Source organism: Hibiscus syriacus, unplaced genomic scaffold (genome assembly GCF_006381635.1).
Source record: "Hibiscus syriacus cultivar Baekdansim isolate YM2019G1 unplaced genomic scaffold, ASM638163v2 tig00111392_pilon, whole genome shotgun sequence".
Lineage (NCBI taxonomy): Eukaryota > Viridiplantae > Streptophyta > Magnoliopsida > Malvales > Malvaceae > Hibiscus > Hibiscus syriacus.
Window position 1 is genome coordinate 1,569,095 of NW_024063078.1, and position 16,808 is coordinate 1,585,902.

General features: G+C 34.4%; 2 protein-coding genes across 2 annotated transcripts; one reads left to right on the plus strand and one right to left on the minus strand.

The window, feature by feature from the left end:
- Nucleotides 1–9,899: 9,899 nt before the first annotated feature.
- LOC120160355 (cell division cycle 5-like protein) lies at nt 9,900–11,369 on the plus strand. The gene is made up of 2 exons (XM_039170781.1): nt 9,900–10,304; nt 11,026–11,369. Exons 1-2 carry the CDS (start codon nt 10,128–10,130, stop codon nt 11,182–11,184), a joined length of 336 nt encoding a protein of 111 aa, XP_039026712.1. The 5' UTR covers nt 9,900–10,127; the 3' UTR covers nt 11,185–11,369.
- Nucleotides 11,370–14,383: 3,014 nt separating this feature from the next.
- LOC120160452 (protein GRAVITROPIC IN THE LIGHT 1-like) lies at nt 14,384–16,217 on the minus strand. Its single transcript, XM_039170866.1, has one exon. The coding sequence runs from the start codon at nt 15,912–15,914 to the stop codon at nt 14,559–14,561; it is 1,356 nt and encodes a 451-aa protein (XP_039026797.1). The 5' UTR covers nt 15,915–16,217; the 3' UTR covers nt 14,384–14,558.
- Between the last annotated feature and the right edge of the window lie 591 nt (nt 16,218–16,808).

Consider the following 16,808-nt stretch of genomic DNA (forward strand, 5'->3'; position numbering starts at 1 on the left):
TTTTCACCTAATATTAAACATAAACGTTTCTTAATCAATACATTAACACTAAATACTAATACTACTCAATGTCAATTTCATTTTACATACCGAACCGCTCTGTGTGCCATCTCCCTTCATCCTTTTGCATTCGGCCATACTGTTAACATTTAAAATTTGTAATCAATTTAAAGTTTATCGATACTTTAATCCAATTACCATTTCAACAATAATAACAAAAAGACATTGATACTTAATAGAAGTACATATATCCACCCTTTGGTTGCTTTCGAGTCTCGGCCTCAATTTCAAAGTCATCTGCTCCACCAACAATTTTCCAACCCATTGACTCCATTTTTCCTTCATATATCAGTTTACGCAAATCAAATTATTTTGTTACATACACTTTTCAATATACAAATATAGATAACTACTCTTGTGGTAAAACGGTTTTCTTCAAAAGAATTTGAATGGCCACACCAAAATGTGTCGGCACATTTATACAACCTATAATATCATTTTCTACCTATAATATTTAATAAAAGTATCGACATTTATATTTTTCCTTGAATATCTATTTCTACCTGCAATCGGTCCCAAATGCTTCCTTACTCCAAAACCCCAAACAACACATAAAAAACCCTATCGCGATTACTGTAATAATAAAAAATTAGGGTTTCGACAACATACTTTTCGATTCGACTGCAGCAACAAACAAACAAACTTCGCTTTAGAAACGCCTTCTGAAATGCAGCAACAATTACTCTTCGATTTCAAAAACTCGTCCGTTCTATCTTTTTTCAGAGGATATTTAGCTATGGCCTTTATATTTTCATCGGATATGTTATTTATATTTAATCGATACAAATACAAAAGTGTCGATACTTTTATGTCAGGTGTCGATACTTTCGAAAGGATAATTACCTATTTCTTTGAAAGTGTCGATAATTTATTACACGTACTTACGAAAGTATCGACACTTTCAATATATCCGGTATCATTTTACCGGTTTTATCATTTTGTTACCGGTTTTATCATATTTTTACCTGTTATATCGTTGTGGATCGATATATTTTTTTAAAGTATCGACACATTATAGGCGCTATAACTGCTTCTCTTTTAAATTCACAAAGTGTCGATCCTTATATAACGTATCGACACTTTTAAATTTACCGGTTTTATCATTTTGTTACTGGTTTTATCATATTTTTACCTGGTATATCGTTTTGGATCGATATATTTTTTAAAAGTATCGACACCTTTTAGGATTTAAAACTGCTTTTAAAGTTATGTAATTTATGTTTCAATTTATTTAATAGTGTTTCATGTTTTCCACCTACAATATTAATTTAATAATTTAATTTACACAAAATTTTATTTGATTGTTTTGATATTTTATAAAATATTATTTAGAATTTAAATTTAACAATATTAACCAAATATAATAATAAATATGTTTTCAACAGTGAAATAAGTATGGACACTTTTATAAAAATGATATATACTTTTTTGAAAGTTATGTAATTTATGTTTCAATTTTTTTAAATAGTGTTTCATGTTTTCCACCTACAATATTAATTTAATAATTTCATTTACACAAAAAATTATTTGATTGTTTTGATATTTTATAAAATATTATTTAGATTTTAAATTTAACAATATTAACTAAAGATAATAATAAATATATTTTCACAGTGAAATAAGTATGGACACTTTTATAAAAAAGGATAGATAATTTACAATATAACAGGTAAAAATATGACAAAACCAGATTCATTATGACAAAACCGGTAAAATTTACTTGATATGTTAAACGTATGGACACTTTTATAAAAAGGATAGATACTTACCGATAACCAAAGTTTACCGGTTACCAAATTTTTTAATAGTTTTTCATATTTTCTACCTAAAACATTATTAGTTGTCAACATAATAGGTACCGCTAAACCGAATTTATTAAATACATTTTAATGTATCCGGTAATGCTGTATATTAGCCGTATATTAACCCGCCTTTCCTGAGACAATCCCAAAAGATAGAATATCTGAGCTGCATATCAGAAACTGACCCAAAGTCCCCATGATGATGTTCTCCATTATTCTCCATTTTATACCTAGTACTGCTTTTGAAGAAAGCCTAACTAGGCTCCCGAGTCAATGGAAAAAGTGAAAGAAAACAGTATCGGAGGCTTTTTCAGTTCAAGTGTACCTAACCCAATGTCTCAGGGGCTTTTTCATACACTGTTTCAAAACCTTTCAACACAAATTCTCAGGTTTCCAATTGTGCATATAATCCAAATCAATTTTACTTGACCCCCACGTCTCTACTTGATCATTGACCTATATATAGATCAGATTATAAACCAATTCTATAACCCCAAAACTTGTTGCATAAGCATACTTTTCTCAGCACTCTTCATGGGCATTTCAACAAAAACAAACTCCTTGTTATCGCTATTATATTGGTACGTAATGCCCCAACTTTTGGTGCCAGAAAGGTCTTGAGTGAAGAAAAGATGAATGGTCCGGTTACAGAGCAGAGCACCATTGTGAGTGCTGATTGGAAGGTTTTCGGTTTAGCTGTTAAAAATGGTCCTGCAATGGCGAGGAATGGAAATGCACATCACTTGTCCAAGTCCTGGAACTGGGAATTAGATAGCTTGAGGGTCAGGTTCCCGACCTAACTACGAACAACAACAACAACAACAACAACAACAAAACCCAATTCCCATGTGTATGGGGTAAGGGGGAGGTAGGGTAGTAGGCTACCCCCAACGCCAGGTTGAGAGTAACTTCCGTGGAAGACCTCCGGCAGTCAGAAAATTAAAAATTTAGATAAAATGCAATGCATGTATAAATAAATACATAAATACATAGCTAAACAGTATTCATATGCAGTCATTAAAATCATATGTGCGTCTGTAACGGGAATTAATCCCTGCATAATTATCCCTGCGAAAGAATCTCTGCATATAGACATAAGCATAAGATAAGATCCGGCTAAATTTAAAAGAGGAAACATGAAGAGAATGATACACAGAAGTAAACGTTAGCAAGCCCAGTTCTAATCCTTCATAAATACCAATAACAGAAACGTATAAAAAGTATAAGTCATGGAAAATACTACAAAGACATTAAAAGAAGACAGAGGTGATACACCCTATAGATGTGACCCACACTACTCGACTACCCTAGTCTTTAGCCTCCATAATTTCCTATCAGAGGTCATGTCTTCGGTAAGGGCTAAATCCCTCAAATCAGATCTCAAGCAGTCTTCCCACTTTCGCCTTGGTCGTCCTTTCCTTCTGGCACCGTCGACTGTAATCGACTCTACCCTCCTTACCGCATCCGACGGTAGTCGCCTAAGGACATGCCCAAACCACCGTAGTCTTCCCTCCCTCAATTTTTCGGAAACAGACACCACCCCCAAGGACATCCTAATAGCAGAGTTTGTCGTCATATCCCTCAGAGTCTTACCACATGTCCATCGAAGCATTCTCATTTCTGCGGCCTCAAACCTCCTTACGTGATCCTTCTTGGTTGCCCAACATTCTGATCCATACAACAGCGCTGGTCTTATTGCCATTCTATAAAATTTTCCCTTAAGTTTTAGAGGGACCTTCTTGTCACACAGAACTCCAGTAGCGGCCCTCCACTTTAGCCATCCCGCCTTTATACGGTGTGTAACGTCATCATCTACACCCCCATCTTTATGTATCATAGACCCTAGGTACTTGAAACAATCCTTTGAGGGGAGAACGTGTCCTTCTATGCATACTTCTACATCTTCATCGTTTTGGTTCCCATTGAAGTTTGAACATAAATACTCTGTCTTTTCAATATTGATCCTTAAACCTTTTCTTCCAAAGCAGTCTTCCAGGTAGCCAGTCTACTATTCAACTCAGATTTTGTTTCAGCAACTAAGACAATGTCGTCAGCGAAAAGCATACACCATGGTACACCGTCTGGTGTCGCACAATAGATGTCGTCCATGATCAAGGCGAAGATGTAAGGGCTAAGAGCCGACCCCTGGTGGAGTCCGATTTCCACCGGGAATGCCTCGGTGTCGCCAACTGTAGTCCTGACGTAAGTAGTAGATCTACAGTACATATCACGAATCGCCCGGATATAAGCAGTTGGGATCCGTCTCGTTTCCAAAGTCTTCCAGATCGTATCGCGGGGGACACTATCATAAGCCTTCTCAAGGTCAATGAACGCCATGTGAAGATCTCTAGACTTTTCCCTATATTTCTCCATAAGCCGTCGAAGTAGATGAATCGCCTCCGTGGTAGACCTGCCTGGCATAAAGCCAAATTGGTTTTCTGAAACCCTAGTAACTTGTCTCAACCTAGCCTCTATCACCCTTTCCCATAGCTTCATGGTATGGCTGAGGAGTTTAATACCTCTGTAGTTACCACAACGTTGGGGATCTCCTTTATTTTTATAGATTGGTATCACCGTAGACTCTCTCCACTCATCTGGCATCTTGGCAGTCTCTAGAATAATATTAAAGATGTTGGTCAACCACTTAACTCCCTCTTATCCTAGGGCCAACCACACAGTGATAGGAATTTGATCAGGACCGACAGCTTTGTCCCTTCCCATCTTTCTAAGAGCCATTTTGACTTCCTCAAACCCAATCCTACTTGTAGGGCAGTCATTGGCCGTAGTATGATAGTCGGCTAACCCATCAACGATACTATCTCTACATGGAGAGGCACCGTCATTAAATAAGCTAAAGAAGTAACTACCCCAAACCCTCTTAATATCGTGATCTTTCGCTAAAAGAACACCATTGTTGTCCTTAATAAACCTAATGTTACCTAGATCCTTTTTCCTAATCTCCCTAGATTTTGCAAGTCTGAAGATGCCATTTTGTCCTTCCTTGGTGTCTAATCTCTTGTACATTTCCTCGTATGCCTTATCCTTTGCTTTAGCTACCGTTTTCTTGGCTTCCCGCTTTGCCTCCTGGTATCTTTGTTTAGCTCTCGACCTTTCTTCGTCGTCATTGCATTGTAGAAACTCCTTGAAGCAATTTTGTTTTGTCTTCACCTTAGTTTGGACTTCGTCGTTCCACCACCACGATTCTTTATGTTCCTTGGCCTTCCCCGTCGACAACCCAAGGGTATTTTTGCCAACATCTCTGATGGAATTTGCCATATTTTCCATAACATATCTGCATTTTTTGAGTTTGTAGTTTCAAAACTTGTATTAGACAAAACCTTACTCCTAAAGTCATCAGTTGTCACTCCATGTAAGTTCTTCCAGAGGATCCTAGGTTTACCAAGTTTAGCCCTCCTATGAGTGCTCCGCCCGTGGGGTACGCGATACACCAAAACCAACAATTTGTGTTGTGATGCACATGCCTCTTCAGGGAACACCTTACAGTCAATGCAAGCCCATCGTTCCTGATTTCTAATCAAGATGTAGTCGATTTGGGTACAATGTCCCCCGCTATGAAACGTAATCAAGTTCGCATCTCTCTTATTAAAGAAGGAGTTAGTGATCACCAAATCGTGAGCAGTAGCAAAATCAAGCAACGTACGCCCCCCATCGTTCCTGCTACCATAACCGAAACCCCCATGAACACCGTCATACCCGTCGGTTGCACTTCCTATATGGCCATTGAAGTCTCCCCCTATGAAAACTCTTTGGTCCTCCGGAATGCTCCTAAGTATATCATCTAACTGATCCCAGAAGCAACGTTTTTCCCCCCCCCTAGGCCAACGTGTGGGGCGTACACTGAAAGGACATTCACTACTTCCTCTTCTATAATAACCTTAATCATCATGATCCTATCCCGGTATCTGCAAACTTCAACTACATTTTCCTTGTGCCTAGAGGATGCCAAGATACCCACCCATTTCTAGCGTTATCTACGCCTGAATACCACAACTTGTACCCATTACACTCTCTTGCGCGAGACCCTTTCCACCTAGTCTCCTGAATACATGCAAAATCTATTTTCTATTATTAAGTACGCCGGTCAGCTCCAGCAGCCTAGCATTTAATGTGCCTACATTCAGCGAGCAAACTCTTAATCTAGTCTCCTTGTCACCACTCTGTCGAGCCCTCCCCCTATACGCCCCATGGGATCTAAAAGAATGACATGACCTCAAGTAATCATCTGTAACCGAAGCTATGAGGAACTATGAAAAAAGAATCCAAATAAGACAAAAGATGCACTAATAAAACGCTAGAGAATTGAGGAGTACTAAAAATCCTAGTTGGTTACTTAATAGGATTTTAAGAAAAAATAATACTATCTTATTTAACTATAGGCCAATATCTAGAAACTATAATTTAAAATGTTTAATAAATATCCGAGCTAAGCAAAAAATGATTAAAATTGTAACACGAGATATAAGAGTAATGAAATCCTACTCAACTAATTGAAAAACATCAAACCCAAAGCTGGTAAAAAAAGATCAGTATAAAAACAAGAGAAAAAACAGCAAGAAGCTAAGTCAAAGAAAGCAGATCCAACAACAACAAGATTAAGAAATATTAAGTGATTGTGTCAAGTTTACCGATCCTTCTTGAATTGAAAAAAGAGAATCTTTAAGTTAAAGGATCAAACTTTACACAAAACAGAATGAAAAAAAGTGAAAAAAGGCCCTCTTTTTTCAAAAGAATCGTAACGCACACAAAAGTTAATGTTTTTCAATGAATTTGAGCTATCTCTTTTCCTTTGCTTTCTGCTCAGTAACAGAGCAACTCTGCAACAGAACAGTCAAAAAAAAAGAACCAGAGAAGAAAAAGTAATCCTACTCTCCTAGAAACCAGATTCGAAAACCTAGATAAACCGAAATCTATACACAACTCGAACTGGATACTTTGTAGCTATATGAAATAATGAGGAGAACTGTGAAGAAAGAGAAACAAACGGATAAGGGTACTACAGCAGCTGAACCCAAAAATCCAAAAATCACAAATAAATTCGCAGCTTATAAGTTATTACTGCGAAGGATTCAATCATAAATCAATAACACGAACCCAAAAACCTAAATCGAAGCGCTACAATAAAGAATAATATATTCAACGAAAAACAAATGCGGAAACAAAGTAGAAAGTAAATCAATAGATCTGGAAATTTTGTAAGAATAAGAGAGAGAAAGGAACCTTCAGTGATCAGATCATTCAATAAGAGAAGCCGGTTGGGGAAAGTGAAGCAGGTTTTTCGGTTCAAGTAATACCAGATCTTAAAACATCACACATGTGAAGCAGTTTGAGAAATTAATGAAAACCGAGAGATTTAAACCTGACAAGGTATTTACTGGCACTTCTGAGAAGAGTGGCCCAAGAGACAAGCCACTTGAGTTTGAGAGGGAGGTTGAAGAAGATACAAAATATTTTTCATTAGCATTTAATTTTGAAGTAAAACTCAAAGTTCTATCCCGACCTAACTACGAACAATTTACGACAAATATATAATAAATTAGAGATCATATGATTTGGTTTATGTTGTTTGATTTGATTCCTTGAGGGGATTACCTCATATTATTCTTCATCAGAAAGTGTAAAACATAGCATTTGGACTTTCTTCTAATATGTTTGTAAGCAATTCAAATTGCACATTTCATATTGAGGTTCATCTAGTATATGATATTATCAAAGTTTAATAACTAACATTTTGCCTATTTTTTTATTTTGAGGTTCATAGTTGAAGTTTCTAATTTTCACTCCTAATAATGTCATTTTCAAAGTTAAATCAAACCTAAATTCTCACCTTAACAGTGAAGAATTGAAGGATGGGTGAGAGAAGGTGTCCCTGATTTTTTTTAATAGTAATTTAAGTTCTATAAATAATTATATTAATTTGTCCTCCTTCAATGTTTGATTCTGACTTCATTCCTAGTTCTTAAAATTAAGGGTGCGTGACACGGAATGTAAGATTACCAGTGGGAATGTAAGATTATCAGGGAATAGGATTACTGGGAATGTTGTATTTTGTGTTTGGTTGGCTTAGCAGGAATGTAAGATTACCGTGTTTGGTTAAATGAATAAAAGATTATTGGAATGTGTATTTGACCAAATTGTCTTTATTATATATTTGTATAATATTACAAGTTGGAAAATATTTATATATTTTCTTTAAAAAAATTATATTCATAGTATTTATATAATTTTTTACAAAATTAAAAATATAAAAAATGTTTAATAAAAGGGTAAAATTTTATTTTAACCTCTTAACTTCATATAAAATTTTAATTATAGATTTTTTTTGTAAATCTAAAATAATTTAAGGATAAATTTATAATTTAATCTTCGTAGAATTTTTATTATTCAATGACAGAAGAAGGATATTTTTGAAAAAAAATAAAAATTTAAGGGCATTTTAGTCCAAAACGCCAGTAATCCAACAATACCTAAGGAAAGAGAGGTAATGACATTCCCGGTAATATACCCAAAAAAATCTACTATTACATTACCGGGAATGAGATTCCCGGACTAACCAAACGGGGAAATATGGATTACATTCTCATGGGAATCCCACATTCCCCCATCCAAACGCCCTATAAGGATCCGTTTGGATCAAGGATTTAAACATTCCCAGCAGGAATATATTTTTTCTGATTAAGATACCCATATTTAGATAGGTAAGATTCTCAAGTGAGGTTAATATCTCATTACCAACAGTAATTTTTTTTGTGTTCATTCCTGGAAATGTTATTTCCATATGTATGTTAGGTATTTTTTTATTCCCGTGCTTAAGTGTTAAAATACCCTTATTTTCCCGTACTTACCTCTGCGATATCTTCTTCTCCCCATAAGCGCGAAAAATTCGTAGTTTTCTAGTTTAAGCAAAACGAATGATAGTGGCAAAGGTGAAAAAAATCCCTTTGTGATGATCATTGATCCTTTGCGTTTTCCTCCATATCTCTAAAAAAACAGACACCCTTTTGCTTGTAACAGAGGAAAATCCTTCTTTGTCCATGTCGTAAAACCAGACCCATCTTGTTTCATGAAAATGGTGGAGCCATTTTTGCCAGTCGGGAGGTTTCAGTTGCAGAGAAAAAGAGAGGAGCTTAAGAGATGGGGCGTGGCGTTCTTCTCTTCACACCGGAATCTCTTTACTGTCCTTTGGATCGTGACTTTCTGTTCGGTTTTTTGGTGGCAACGGAATATTGATGTCAACCTGGGGTTTTTCTTGTGGGGGAAACCGTGGTCCGGTCGGCCCCTGCCGAAGATGCAGGCATTCGCGTTTAATTTGACCGATTTCGGCGGTGTAGGTGATGGGGTGACGGTGAATACAGCGGCGTTCGAAACTGCCGTGTCGGTGATCTCGAAGCTTGGGTAGAGAGGTAGTGGGCAGCTCAATGTGCCGCCTGGGAAGTGGCTTACGGCGCCGTTTAATCTCACTAGTCATATGGCTTTGTTTCTAGCTGAGGATGCTGAGATTCTTGGTATCCAGGTTTGACCTTTTGGAAATTTTCCTTTTTGTTGAATTCATGAACTCTCAAGTAAGTTTAAATTTCTACATTTTCCTTTTGACCTACCAATTAAGTAACTACCCTACATTAGGTTTACCAGCTAGACTGATATCATTTCATACTTCCATTAAAGAGAAGTTTAATGTCATGATGTAATGTGAACAAAAAGGCATCTCCTGATATTGAGTTTCAATTAAAAAAGAAGTCAAAACTTTCTAGATATCAGTAAACCCCAAAACCTACTATCTATACATATAGTGGAATTTGTAATCACTTGTATATCTGCTTGAACATTATATAGGCCTTTCAAACAAAATATCAAATGCCACTGGCACGTACTTGTTTATATTTTCATCCAATACTAGCATTGGAAAGTATCAAGATCTTTGATAACATATCAGTTTTGCACCATTTTCACTTGGTACAATGATTAAATCAGGTCACAAGGTACATCACAAAGTAAATTGTTTATATATTGTTTTTCTGGCTTTTACTTTTGACATCTCTTATCTGAATTTGTTGGATGTTTGGGTTTTTGTTAATTTTCTTTTTAATTGTTAGTCATAATTTGTGCTTGGGATTTGAATGAATTCAAAACTTATTAAGTTTCTATTTAAAGTGGTTTACAATCTGCATTAGTTTGTTCATTTCAGAAGCTTGTTTTGTAAGTATTACCTTTCCTTAATTTTAAGGTAACAAAGAATCGTGAGCCAAAATGAGGATTATGATAAAAGGAGGCGTATGGAAGAACACGGAGGATGAGATATTGAAGACGGCGGTTATGAAATATGGGAAGAACCAATGGGCTCGAATTTCTTCTTTGCTTGTTCATAAATCTGCTAAGCAATGTAAAGCTCGCTGGTATAAGTGGCTCGATCCCTCCATTAAAAAGGTAAATTTATCTTTTCTTTTCCTTGTAAGGAAAATTTTAATGTTTGTTCACCTGGATTTGTTTCGAACTGGAGCTTTACACTTAAAGATCGAATCAATTTTGGGTATTTAAGCTTTTCAGTGTTTCGATTTATGAGTTGAAATTTTCTATAGACACTATTATTATTAGGTTTTTCTTCGGTTAGAAAAGTTAAGTTTAGTTTAGATTGCTCTTTGATTTGATGCCTTTGGTCAGAGTAGCTAAGCTTAGTTGAAAGAAATGTTCTTGTTGCTCCTTATTTCTTGCTTTGTGCTTGCTCGAATGTCTGCTATGCAAACAGAAGCTAATGGTAAATAAACAAATATTTGTTTTACTAAAAGTACAAAATACTACAAACGTGGAGTAATGTGCATTGGTTTATAATTGTATCATATAAAAATAAATTCACAAATTTCAATTCTTATTGTTCATTTGCTTGTGTCAAATAAGCTTTTTACTTTTGAGAGCGTAAAATGAGTTGGTGAAAGTAAGAATTGAGGGTGGTCTAGTTGTAGGGAATTGCAGCCTTTTGTTACTCAAATGGCAACTCTGCAAGTAGCTTTCTTGCTGAGAATATATTATTGTTTTTCTGTTGAATTACTAAGTTTAATTGAATTGTTTCTACTTGATTCATTTTGATGAAGAAAACTAGTAATTATTATCAAGTTTCAAGTGATCATTTGTGTTTTTGTGATATATGTAGACCGAATGGACTAGAGAAGAGGATGAGAAGCTGCTTCATTTTGCTAAGCTCATGCCAACGCAATGGAGGACGATTGCCCCAATTGTTGGCCGAACACCTTCTCAATGTTTTGAACGTTTCGAGAAACTCCTTGATGAACATCGCAAATCAGGTGAATGAGAAGCAGGCTGGCCATCACGACACATAGCACACCTGCAAAGGAATCAGTATGAAAGTGATGGGCATCTTGCCAAAGCTATATATTTCAGAAATTTATTTTTCTCACTAATGTTCACATCCTGCAGCTGTGAACTCTTTTAATATATGAACCACCATCACCTTTTCAACCTTGAAATGAAAAAAACCTCCAGCAGTGCCATTACCATTAGCAGTTAATTGATGTTGCTTCTTTGAGCAACATGACGATTCCTTCAAAAGAGGGAAGGAAGATAAATTATATTTTCATCATCGTATCAAAAAACTTCACATCTTAAAATACACCCACAATCAAAAATTGATATTTAGATCACCTTTTGATGCTGGTAAGTCTTGGATTCACTCGAAAGAATAATCATATTGTAACCATGACATGGTAATGAACAAACAAGAAAAGAAGATAAAGTTACAATATGACTTTTAGTGTTATATTTTTTTATTTATTTGAATTATGTTTTTGTAATATAAATTCATGAGATAAATAATAATGATAAATTATACATAATTAAGTATAAATATAAAAGATAAATAAATAAATTATTGTATATAGAAGATATAATAAATATTATATCTTAAATAACAAAAATAATTTACATCTTTTTATTATTATGAATATCTATGATAAATTATTGTATATGGAAGAATGTAAACCTTGTCGATTGAAAAATACAAGAAACCTCCCAATAAATGAGTCACGTATAAACCGAAGCTAGTTTCCACAATGTAAACATTTAGTTAAAATGTTGAAGTAAAATTTTAATATATTTTTACATAAATTATATAAAATTTAATATTAATTAAAATAAAAATAATAAATGATATATTTAAATACTCAAGTAATATATTATCAACATATAGCATTTTTATATAAATAATTTTTATTTAATATTTTAGAATTTCACTTGTTAAAAAATATAGTCCAAAGACAATTTGGTAAAATATACATTCCAGTAATCTTTTATTCCTTCAACCAAACACTGTAATCTTACATTCCTCTCAAACTAACCAAACACAGTAATGTAACATTCCCAGTAATCCTATTCCCATGTAATCTTTTATTCTCATTGGTAATCTTATATTCCGTGAACCAAACGCACCCTAAGAGTAATGTAAAGGTAATGTAAAGTAACTTATCTGTGCACTCATCACTTATTGATGACTAACTACTATTTAGAGTAAATAAATAAATGATCTCTCGACTATTAAAAGTTATAAAATGGTCCTTTGATTATAGGGTATTATTTTGTTGAATCTCCGACTATTAAAAGTTACAAAATTGTCCTACTTATATACAAATATTATTGGGATTATATTAGTATAAAGTCAAGTGAAATTTATACGCTCCGATAAATTTTTCTACAACTATTTTTTTTGCTTTTCAGTTCTTATGAAGTCGTCTTGATTAATTTGAACTAATTCGGGTCACACACTAGCTTTGATGGGGGAGTATCCCAGTAAGAATTTTCTACATACATAAAGACTCAAACTCCAAACGTACTTAAGCGATATTAAACTATTTACGACTTAAACCAACATTATCGGTAAAAAAACAACTAATTCGTGTTATCAATATAAAACTTTAAAAAAAAAACTTATTCGAATGCCAAAAACTCATCCAATTTTACTCTTAATGGTCCAAGTCCTGATGGGCTCCTGAATCCATTTGGCAATCAAGTCAAGACAGTCGGCCGGCAAATAAGCGATGAGTAATTGCGTCGGAAATTTAAATTTAAATTTCGAAATTCGATGTGACATCGGGAGCGTCAGAATAATAAAAGTAATTCAAATTAAGCTGTGGTTCATGTTCCTTGTTTTTCAAAAAATAGGACCATATGAAAATACTAGAAACGTGTTTGATAACTCATACTCAATTTCTCTTTCATTCTTTCAATTTCGTAGCAGTTGAAACCCTAATTATGACAAGAAGCAAGAATCATGCAACAAATCTTCTACCAGCTTCTTCCATGGCCCCTTTCTCTGACAGTGAGACTAATTGTCTGATTCTGAGATATCAGACCAAAACCTCTGTTAATTTCATTTTAAGGACACGAATTCATTTTTAATTTCCTCATTCCATTCCATGACCGACCACATTGAATTTTAAAATATCTTATTGCTGCCCAGAACACTAATTACAATGCATATTTCTTTCTTTTTCTTTGATTCCGAGTCCAATACACGCTTTTGATGATACCTAAAGGTTTTTACATTTCTTCAAAACTTCTACAGGCTGAACAGATTTTTTTTTTTTGGTGGGGGTGTTAAAAAGCTTCAAGTCTAGGCTAAAAGTCAGTAGGGAGTTATGTTGATTATAATAAGGGTTTATTAAATATTTACTATCTAAATTATCAGTTTTGAATCAGTTTTACTACTTTAATTTTTAATTTTTTTTCAAAATATACTTTAAGTTTATTTATTTTTTTTCATTTTAATGTCTCGTCGTTAAAAATTTAATATGTTTAGTATCTAAATTATCATTTTTTATCCGTTTCAGTGCTTAAATTTTTAATTTTTTTTAAATTTAAGTATGATTTAGGTACTAAATGTATTTTGATACAGACTTTCATTTTTTTAAAAAAAACTTAACAACTAGATATTAAAATGAAACAAAAATTAAAGTTTATGTATGATTTTAAAACAATTGAAAGTTTAAATACTAAAACATATCAAAATTAATAGTTTAAGTACTAAATGCATAGTTTACCCTACAATAAATGGATTATAATGATTATAAACGTTTCAATCTTTCTATTCCAGATAAAGTGTTGTAATTAGTGGTAGATTAACTATTAATCTGGTGTTAAAAATAATCTATTTGTAAAAAAGAACCAGTGAAGATGAAGTGATTTTATTTAAACAATATTCGATCTTGATCGAGAAAGTTTATATTGAATTTTAGAATTGATATAACACGTATAATCATTATGACTATTTGTAAATTAACATAATCATCTTCTTAAGACGTTCTTTCAATAAATACGAGGTGTATAAGCAATGTACAGAGATTTTATATGTACATATACACACACTAAGAAATGGAAGATTCGAACCCAAAACTTGGAACAAAAAAACAGAGATTTTAATGGCGACAAATATAGAGACAAAACCCTTCTGTCAATACAAAAAGCTTTACAAACAGATGAATATAAAAAAGTTTCCCAAACCTATATAATTATGTACACATAAAAAAGCAATAATGTCAAACAGCTAGAACATCATTGGCCACTGAGAATTAACAAAACTGAGGGAATGTATCTTACAAACTATGGGACAAATTCCCCGGCTAACCACAACAACAGCCCTGAATCCATTTCCTCTGAACTTACAAGAACGAAGGGCTACCTTGTTTTGAATTGTGAGAGATATACCTGGCATTGTATTACTGTCTTTCCGACCCTGAATCCCGGGACGACGGTGAACGCAACTCGGGGTTCCGGTTCTGGTGAAAGGAAGGCTTCCTCGGCTACACTTTCCATGTACACTTCTGAAAACCTACACCCTTTGCTTATTTGAAAGATTGATGCTGCGGGCTCGAAGGAGAATGCTAAGCAATGCAGAAGCCAAACCCTTTTTGCCATTTCGGCAAACATGGTGAAAAGTGGTGTGTCTGGGAACTGATATGAACCCACCATTTCTCTATTGTTCAAATTGCCAAAAAATGATGATTCCATCTTAGGATGAACAACTTCCAAGTACTTGTTCCTGCAAAATTTGGCAAATGTTGATTTCGGTTTCAAAGCTAAATATTCTCCAGCTTTCATGGATTTCAATTCCGTAAACCGATCGAAAAAGAGTTGGGGATGCTTCTTTTCTTCTGGCACTGAGCTACCAAAAAGAGAGAAATATGGTAGGTGGAAGGACTTGAACATTTCCCTGCAAATGAAGGACTCGAATGCAAAACATTTGTAATCTTCTTTCCAATACACCACACCTCTTTCGATGGAACTTGCTGCCGCATTGATATCCCAATCAGCCAACTTCAATTCGTCGATCATCAGCCTGACGAATCTTCGAATCGACTTCACAGTTTGTCGAAGAACAGTGATGAAATGTATCGGATTTAAGCCGGACAGGTTTATATTGTCGAGCACAACTAACTGACCGTTTTGGTTTGATCTCTTCTCCAGCAACCTGTTTTGCTTATCGGATTCATCCAACTTTTCTCGGAGAAAAATGATCTCGGAATCTTTGAGTCTCATCTGAGATTCCAGTTTCTTTCCCATGATTTTAAACGTCGTTGAAAGACTCTTCAGTTCCTGGATTTCGGCTAAAGCCATTGCTTGTTCTGGGGAAAAATCATACTGTTTCTTCAGGGAACACTGCTTCAATTCGGACAGTTTTTTCAAGACGGAAACAATCAATTGATCGGCTCCTTGGATCCCTTCAGCGTCGTAAGGAGATTGAGCATACTGCAACTGAGCATATCCTGCTTTAATAGCTGAAACAGACGCAAAGATTTTCGCAACAAGTGCTTCCAAGGCCAGCTTTCTTTCAAGCTCTTCATCGTGTAATCTGTCAAATTTCTGGGATAATTTCCATTCTTCAGTTTCCTTGGGCGGCTTAACCTTGTGAACCCTATCGTCGGGGACAACCCCAGCCGCCTTCGAGTGCCGGTGAAGGACTTTCGATAAAGTTCGAGCCCTTTTACTCTTTGATGGTGTTACAGCCGATGGCATCACTGCTTCCATCTGCATATGTGATCTCAAAGAGAGTTTCTTCAATCAACTTTAACAGGCAGTAACTAATAAGTAAACAAAGGAATGAGGAAAAGGAAAAATGGGGTAGGCAATAAAGATCTATGAAAATAATGACAATGATGAGGACTTGGATGAAAAAAGGAAAAGCAAAATGATTTAACAAAACCGAGGTCTTTAAAGGAGAACCCTTCAGCCTTCTTTTGAAACAAGTGAAGAAAAACGGTATACTTTTTCGACAAGACGGGAAAAAAGTGAAAGCCAGATACAGAGGAACAACGGGAAGAAGAAAGAGGAAGAAGAACAAAATGGATGGAGATGAAATGATTCTACGAGATGCTCGAAAGACGCGCTTAACGTTATCCTAGTTCAAAATGCTATGATAAGTTTAGGTGGTGTTTTGGACGGGGGAATGTGTGATTATTATGAGAATGAAATTTATATTCCTCGTTTGGTTAGCTCGAGAATTTCATTCTCGGTAATGTAAAATTACCAATAGTGGATTTTTGGGGTATATTACTGGAAATGTCATTACCTCCATTTCCTTAGGTATTGTTGGATTCCCGACGTTTTGGACTAAAATGTCCTTAAATTTTTTTTAAATATAATTTTTCTGTTATTGAATAATAAAAATTCTACGAATGTTAAATTACAAATTTATCCTTAAACTATTTTAGATTTACAAAAAAAAATCTATAATTAAAATTTTATATGAAGTTCAGGGGTTAAAATAAAATTTTACCCTTTCATTAAACTTTTTTATATTTTCAATTTTGTAAAAAAAATTATATAAATTTTATGAATTAAAATTTTTTAAAGAAAATATATAAATATTTTCCAACTTGTTAAAAAATATATAATAAGGACAATTTGGTCAAATATACATTCCAATAA